Source organism: Oratosquilla oratoria, unplaced genomic scaffold (assembly GCF_046742065.1).
Source record: "Oratosquilla oratoria isolate Oo_2021 unplaced genomic scaffold, ASM4674206v1 SCAFFOLD81, whole genome shotgun sequence".
NCBI lineage: Eukaryota > Metazoa > Arthropoda > Malacostraca > Stomatopoda > Squillidae > Oratosquilla > Oratosquilla oratoria.
The window spans coordinates 387501-395832 of NW_027467745.1; the positions used below are offsets into that span (position 1 = coordinate 387501).

At 40.5% G+C, this 8332-nt stretch overlaps 1 protein-coding gene across 1 annotated transcript in view; it reads left to right on the forward strand.

The window, feature by feature from the left end:
- LOC143024021 (m-AAA protease-interacting protein 1, mitochondrial) overlaps positions 1–7720 on the forward strand; it is a 14436-nt gene extending 6716 nt beyond the window's left edge. Inside the window, exons 3-5 of the mRNA XM_076182715.1 lie at positions 2116–2314; positions 5191–5338; positions 7433–7720. Of these exons, the coding sequence (XP_076038830.1) occupies positions 2116–2314; positions 5191–5338; positions 7433–7526 (441 nt within the window). The 3' untranslated portion in view covers positions 7527–7720. The remainder of the gene's footprint in view (positions 1–2115; positions 2315–5190; positions 5339–7432) is intronic.
- Positions 7721–8332: the final 612 nt, after the last annotated feature.

Consider the following 8332-nt stretch of genomic DNA (forward strand, 5'->3'; position numbering starts at 1 on the left):
GATGGGGTTGACAGGGTTAGAAAGTGGGCACCAGTTTTGCTGTCCATCTTGGAGGACCACCACATGCAGGTACCTGCCATTGGTCCATCATGCATGTCACATCATAAGTAATGGAATATGAATATTGACTACCAGTGTGGTACCAGTAGCAAATACTTTTTTGGGGTGCCTCTATGGACCAGAGGCACACATCAGTCATCTGTGCTAGAGTTTAAAATCTCTACTCCTAAAGGAATGATGATACTATTGTACTGCTGACCCTCATGCTGTTCCCTTGAGACTATCCTTTACCACCTCTTCCTGCTCCTATGGTGGGAGAAAATTAATACTGCCACTATTCCCATGTGTTGTAAAAGGCAGCTAAATGGGACAGAATGCGGTGACTAGGGATTCTCCTCTTGTGAAATGTCAAGGCATAAAAGGGTGTGGGAGGACTCCAACCAGAGTCCTAGTAATTGTATTACTAAATGTGTGTGGCTGTGGTACAGATGAATATAAAAGGGAAGAGATTGATGGCTCATTTGGAAAAAGAAGAAGAAAAAAAGGGATGTGTTAGTGTTGAGTGAAACTAAGTTGAAAAGGGTGATTTGGAGATTGCAGATGTTAGTAAGTGATGAGGTAGGAAAGTACATTGTGCAGTGGAAGGAAGTGTCTTCAAGGATAATGTCAGCCAAGGTGAAATTGGGATGGGAGATATGGATTTTTGTAAGTCAGTACTTTTGTCAAGACTATATAGATGACATACAAATTAACAGTGAGACAGATTGCCATGTGCAGATCATTGCTAGATGTATAAACATTGGGGGCTTACCTGAGCCATGCCAAAGGGCTGAAGTTAGGTCATGTAGACCATAGCACACCTATGCCTAGGTCACCATCTGTCATTAAGACAGTACCAACACAGAATAGGCCTGGCCATAGATTCAAACTCCCCACAGAAGACATAGAACACCTTATACTAAGTGCCCCACACTGACTATCCCCAGACAACAATACGTTATCTCTCCTCCAGGTGACTTATGGTCCCATCCAGAAGCTGTTGTTGGTTTTCTGGTTGCTGTGGGTCTTCTATAAGAGTCAAGGGCATTGGATTGGATTGAACTAAATGGTATGAAGAGTTTTGGGAGGAATGTGAATGTGGTGTTGTTGCAGGATCTCAATCCAAGATGAATGAATAAGCCAACAGATGGTATAGTTGGAAGGTTTGGGGTGCCAGGTAAGAACAATATTACAGAAATGTTAGAAATGTATTTAGAAAGGGAGTTGATAATACATACATATACCAAGGCTTTTTCCCCCTTACAAGGGAGGTAGCCAAAAAGGAAAAGGCATAAAATCATTCCCACCCATTCCATCCCTGAATACACTCCACACCCCTCCACCCTCCCTCTTATCTTAGCACCTCCTGAATGACGGGTCATCCCTGCACCTTGTCCACTGCCCTGGGTCAGAAGCAGTGTCGCAAGACACAGCACATCCACAGGAAGGCCGCTTCATTAAATTGGCGACCCCCCCCTCTCCGTCCCCTTCGGGCTGCATCAAATTTTGCTTACACATAATTTGACGCAGCCCGAAGAAGAGAAACATGCATAAATGTATGTGGAACAATATAGTGGAGGGGATGATAGTTGAAAGGGCATTAATGGACTGAAGTGATACCCAAAAGGAGGGAAGGATGGGTTCTGGATGTTAATGTTTTTATAGGAGGGATTAGGGAATTGTGAGAGCATTATCTGGTAGGAGGAAAATTGAGAGTGGAAGAATATGGAAGGTAGAGAAATGCTGCAGATAAGGCTTTAACAAGGGTGATGCAAACAAGGTCATCATATTAAAACAACAGGGCAATGCCCGAAATGGTTTATGTCCTCCTGGGCCCAAACATTGCACAAGTGTCAGTTAGTGAGTGTTGGATTAAAAGAAAATCCTAGGTGTACAGCAGTCCAACATTTTTTTCCTCAAAATATCAATTGTAGGAGGCCATGAGGACAACCTGTTACTAGTGGCCACTTTGAGGTTGCAGGATTCCAGTCAGTGAAACTTGAGGTGACAATTATTATTACTTCAAGATGCTGCTGCTGCTTTATCCTTATGTAATTTGTAATCTTTTTCCACCAGGCTTTTGTACGTGTTTCACAGCTGCTGTCAGCTGGAAATTTTGAAGACTTGAATGGATTAGTGACAGATGACAGCCTAAAAGAAATCAAAAGAAACTACTCTCTAATGACCCTAAAACAACGTCTTGAACTTTCATCTGCTCCTGAAGACGTGTTTTTCAGCTTTCCTTATCAAATTGGAATCATATTTGAAGAAGGAGGTAAAATGTTTGTTTATAATTCATTATTGTATATGTGTATGTACATATATATATATATATATATATATATATATATATATATATATAATATATATATATATATATATATATTATATTATATGTATTAGAAAATTTATGCACAAATAACTATCACTTTTAATGAAGTACGCATAAGAGAAAATCTGCCCGTATATACATACATATACCAAAGGCTCTTTTCCCCCTTACAAGGGAGGTAACCAAAAAAAAACAAAGGCATAAAAACCACTCCCACCCATTCCCCATTCCATTCCTATCACACTCCACTCCCCTCCACTGTCTTTCCTTCCTCTTATCCTGGCACCTCCTGGATGACAGGTCATCCCTGCATCTTGTTCATTGCCCTGGGTCAGAGGCAGTGTCGCAAGACACAGCACATCCACAGCAAGGCCACTTCATCAAATCAGCAACCCCCCTCTCCATCCCTTCATGCAGAAAAGAAGACGGAGAAATCCCTTTGGGCTGCGTCAAATTTTCCTAACACATACTTCCTCTCCCCCCACCCCCCACCCCCCAATCCATTCCACCTCATGGATCACAACATCATCCATATACAACCATTCTCCATTCACTCCTGTCTTCTGTCCTCTCCTATCCTTCCTCAACAGACATTCCCCTCTTCCCCAAAGCCCCCTTCACCCCATCCATCCATCTCATCCTAGGTTGCCCCCTCATGTTCACTCCTTCCACACCTCTTTTACTTGTCTTTTTTCATTCATTCTCTCCATGTGTCCAAACCATCCCAATACTCTTTCATCCACCCTATCTCCCAGCTCCCCTTTCCACCCCTGTTCTCTTCACCTCCTCATTTCTCAATATATCCAGCCTAGTAACCCCTATCATACTTCTCAGACACCTCATCTCAAACACATTCAAACTTCTCTCTTCCTCTCTTAATGTTCCCATATATCACTGTCCGGTAATGTTGTTACACATTAGTAATTGCACTAAAAACCCACTATTATTTGGATTTAAGAAAAGAAGGAAATAACGAATTTCCGTATATTTCGATCACTTGCTGTGATCCTCTTCAAGCGGAATACATAGACAAGAGAACATACATATCTTATATACAGATGAGAGAGCTAAAGTTAGGGAACATGGACAAGACATAGAAATAGATGCCACATGAGATGTCTCGTCCATGCACAATGGTTTACTTTATAACATACATATTATGAAATATATACAAAATTTCTTTCCACAAGTGACAATAACACCATCAGTGATAATACACAACACATTATATTCACACAAGACATGCCTTAAAAATATAAACAGGATTCTGTTGACGTTAAGGACATGACAGTGACCAAATTCTTCCCTCAGAAAAAGAGCCTTAAAATCGTAGGCCACATATTTGATACTTGTATGATTTTTTGGCCCACATGTCCAGGACATGTCAACAAATATCATTAAAAAAAAAAAACTCCTAAAATCCATTGCAAGCACTGATTTTGAACAACAGAAAGAAGCCCTAATAACCATTTTCAGACAATTTATTAGAACCACTCTTGACATGTCTCCACAGCATGGTCCCTTAACAATCAGCAAGATGAACACAAATGATTTACAAACTTTACAGAATGGAGCACTGAGAATAATAATAGGATGCCCCAAAACCACTCCAGTAAGACTTTCTATGTTGCCAGCTGAAAGTAATAGAGGGGAGGGAGTAGTTGCCAGATGTCAGCTTTCCATGTGTTGGGCCCAGTTGGGAGACCAAATGTGAGCCCCTCAGGTAGGGCTGCCTCTTGTGATGGAGATGAGGGTATTGATGGGTTTTGAAGATAGGCAGCTGAGCTATCCATCTTGCAGGATCAACACAAGCAGGTACCTGTCATTGGTCCCTCAATGGGTTAAGACAGGCAGTAAGGAAATGAATTTCTCTTTTGTTTATCCCACAGGACTACCACATGGACCCATTGCTGGTCCATGGAATAGTAGATCAATCCAACAATTGATCAATTTGTGTATGGGTAACTTAGCTGTAGAAAAGAATATATATTGCTACCCAGATGTTAGTTAAGCTGCACTTTAAAAGCTTTGAACTCTATTACAGGCAATACAATCAATAGGATTATTTTCCCATTTGTTATGAGACTTGTCTATGAATGTAGTGACAAACAACAAGTACCTAGAAGTGGTGGTCCTGCGAGATGGAAGTCAGAGGTCCATTTTGAGGTACAGACTTGAAGGGCTTATACTCTGTTTTTGGACCAGACCCAGGATATCTTTTTATGAACTTCTAATGTATTTCCTTCATCTTTTCACATAAGGAGAAGTGACAACCAACAGCTGCTCTCTTAGTGCTATAAGATGAAATAGAATAATCTCACACAAATACCACTCAGACAATCCACTGTTTCTTCCTAGAGAGATTTGTGGGAGGGCCTGAGGGTCATTGTCAACCACAGCAATTATTATGAGTGTATTACATGGTAGGGCACTGATTGCATAATTGTAAGCATGCTGGCCTCACATTTGCATAGTTGTGAATTCAAATCCTGCACGCCTCTCAGACTCCTACCAGTCCAAGTGCATAGAGCAAAGGTGACTGCTTTGGCCACAGCTCTGTGCTTCCTGTCATAGACTCCTCACCTTATTTGATATGTAACCTCTTCACAAGGATGGTACACAGTACAGATTTTGTTCTAGAATTATAATGAAAGTATTAAGGTTATTTCAGTTAACCCTTTTACAACAGTGATGCATTTCAGCTTTTGTTCTGGCCATTGCCAGATGATTTTATTTAGTTTAGGGCTTCATACTGAAGGAGTGAATTGAGGAAGTCTTTATACATTGTTGGTAGTAATATGTATAAAATTTCATTTCAGATGATTTACCACAGAGGATTTTTGTTGAGATAACTATGTGTTTCCACATCTTCCGAGGATTTGAAGATTACTTGTCCAGACATGAAGGATCTATAGGTATCCAACAAGCCTATAATAGCCAAGATCGTATATCAGTTGCTAACTACAGGTGAGATTACTAGTTTTTTCTGTTCCTTCAGTTTTTCTTATTGTAACTGAAGGTTCTGCTTACTGAAAAACTACAGCCCTAGAATAGTTAGCAGTGATCATAAGTTCTCCCCTAGATCTCATGAAGAAAAGATGTTGAAGAGCTCCCAGGGGTGTTAATGAACCTTGCCCCCACTGATCCCCTGGTCAGACTTGCAGGTTTCAACCCTTGTCCCCATACCCATTAGAATTGGAAATTCATGGGATGGGGTCTACTTGGAGCTCCTGCCATGGAATCACTAATCAGAGTAGCCACATCAACTCTGTTCAGAACTAGGGAGTCTGGGGTCCTCCATTCACTTGGGAGAGGTAATGAAGCCACTTGCCTCCACAGCCAAATGTTGTGGACTCTAGGCTGTTATCACATTAAAAAGAGGTTTAACTTATTTTTTTTTTCCTACCCTATTTTACATCTGCTCTCCTCTTTGCCTCCTTTATTTTGTTTTGCTTCTCTTCTTTTTTCTTTGTACTCCTCATTTAGTTGCAAAGTAGGACTCCGAAAACTTGAACTTGGGTGACCCTTCATCATCAGGCAGCTCTAGAGATATTTGGGTACAGATAAATCTGGGTATTGGAAGAAGGATGGTTCCAGATTGCTCCAGATCTTCTTGAGGTGGATATATTGTAGCCTCATAATTGGCACTTTATCATGCTCCATAGATTTTCTATGGAGTTTATATTGGAATTATTACCTGGCCAATCCTTGATGTAGTCAATGTCAACCCACTCAAACCAATGATGGATCACTTTGGAAGTACAAGATGGTGTACCAAGCTACATACGTATTTCATTTTTTCAGGATGTGAAACAGTCCTGTAAGTGGTCAGCAAGAAACTCAATATTATGTTTTTTATTCACTGTGAGGGTCTTTGGCAACACCACTAAATCACCAGTGTCATGGTACTTGAATGGTTTGAGTGGGTGGATATGAACTACATCAAGGACTGGCCAGGTAATAGTCCTAATCTAAGCCCTATAGAAAGCCTCTGGAGCCTGATGAAGCAATAAGTATGGGGCCATGACAGATTCATAGTGCCCAAACTTATTGCCCTCTTTCATAAGATCTGGAGCAAGCTGGAACCATCCCTCCAAAACCTAGCTTTATCTGTTACCCAAACATCTCCAGAGCTGGCTGAATAGGAAAGGCTACCCAATAAAGTACACATACATACATATTCCAAGACTTTTTCCCCCTTACAAGGGAGGTAGCCAAAAAAGAAAAGGCATAAAATCATTCCCACCCATTCCATCCCTGAATACACTCCACACCCCTCCATAGAATTGTCAGTAAACCATATTCCATGACAGCCAATGTAGTTGATATTCATTTTTAATGTAATTGTTGAGACTCGTGGCCTCCAGGAAACTGGTAACAGCCTCCTGTTTGTTGGGACCACAAATCACTTAGTGAAGAGATATTGTGTTGTCTGGATTTTGTTAATGTTGGGTATTATTAATGTGGTATGAGGTGTTCAGTCTGGTGGTTGCATCTGAGGCAGTTTGAATCTGGCCAGGCCTATTTGTTGTTGGTATTGTCTTAATAATGAATGATGTCCTAAGTGCACTTATGCCAGAATGATTCTTGTCTGGTGTGGGAAGGCCTTTGTGGGGATTTTTGTAGTATTGAGTTTGATGGCCTTTTTTGAAGGGCTTGATTAGTTATCTGGTTGTGAGTATGTCTTTATGGATGTTTATTGTGGATTGGGTTGTGGTAGATTTTGAGTAGTGTGCTACTGGTGTAGTTTTTTGTTGCTGTCATGTCCAGCAAACAAAATGCAGAAGACATTATCAGATGTCAACAACAAAGAAATTATCTGATCTGCCCCACAAGTGGAGACACCTTCCCCACCCCTCCTGAGGGGTGAAGCCCCAATGGCACCTGGTCTATGGACTGGGCTAGAGAGTCACTTATTACTTTTTCCCATTAAAAGTATTACTTAGATAGTAACACTTGAGTAGTAAATTACTTATTATTTCTTCAGTGACAAACAATGCCTTTTAGCTGTATATTTTAAGCTTTCAGATTTATTTGATCATAATATTTATCTCCTTGCAGATTTATTCGAGAATTTACTTCTGGAGTTGAGGATCAGTGGACAATCAATGTTATCAATCATTTTAAGCCTGGTGAGCATATGAAGAAGAGTTGAAACAAATGTATAAACTATACAGAAATATTTTTGTCTTGCAAATCCCCCATAATGTACTTCAAAGGTTTAAGAGTATGATTTTTTTCCTTATTTTATTTTCCTTGCCAAGGAAGATTTAAACAATTTACATAAATCTAGTATGTTAACATTGTCTTTTTTGTTAGAATATTATCAATAAAGCATTTTAAGATTTTTTTTATGAATTAACCTAATCCTTTAAGAAATCAAATGGTGACATGGAATATAAACAGTATGAAACATGCAGTCAATCTTTTAGGGACTGTTTTGGGCCCATCTGGCTTGACCCAGTAGACTGGCACAGTATCAGTCTGACCATTGCTGAGTACAAATGGTGTTTGATGACCATGGATGCAGTTGAGAAACACCTGAGCTTTCCCAGCGTAGCTTTAGCTTTTGCTCTCTGAATGCAAAAGTGTGGTCCTCTGGTCAGACCATGGTTCAGTGTGCTTCCCAACATGGAGGCCTGGACTATGGGTGGAATGTGTAGGTTGCTTATTGTGAGAGGTGTTTAAGCAATTGTTTTGTTGTTTGTGTTGCAGTGTAAGTATACAGCTTTACACTTTGAAACATTCGTCTTAATGTGCCATTGTTATTCCCGTACGTGTGCCCTGTCTAGTGTGTCTTGCATGATGTGTATTGCTCCCTGTAGTGTTTTGAGTCTGCTGAGATGGTTGGGGTTGTCTGCACATGAGAGTTACAAAGGCAGGGTGGCTCTAGAATGTTATTGGTGTACAGGTTATAGAAAATAGGTGGAGAACCAAACCCTGCAGCACTCCCACATCAGG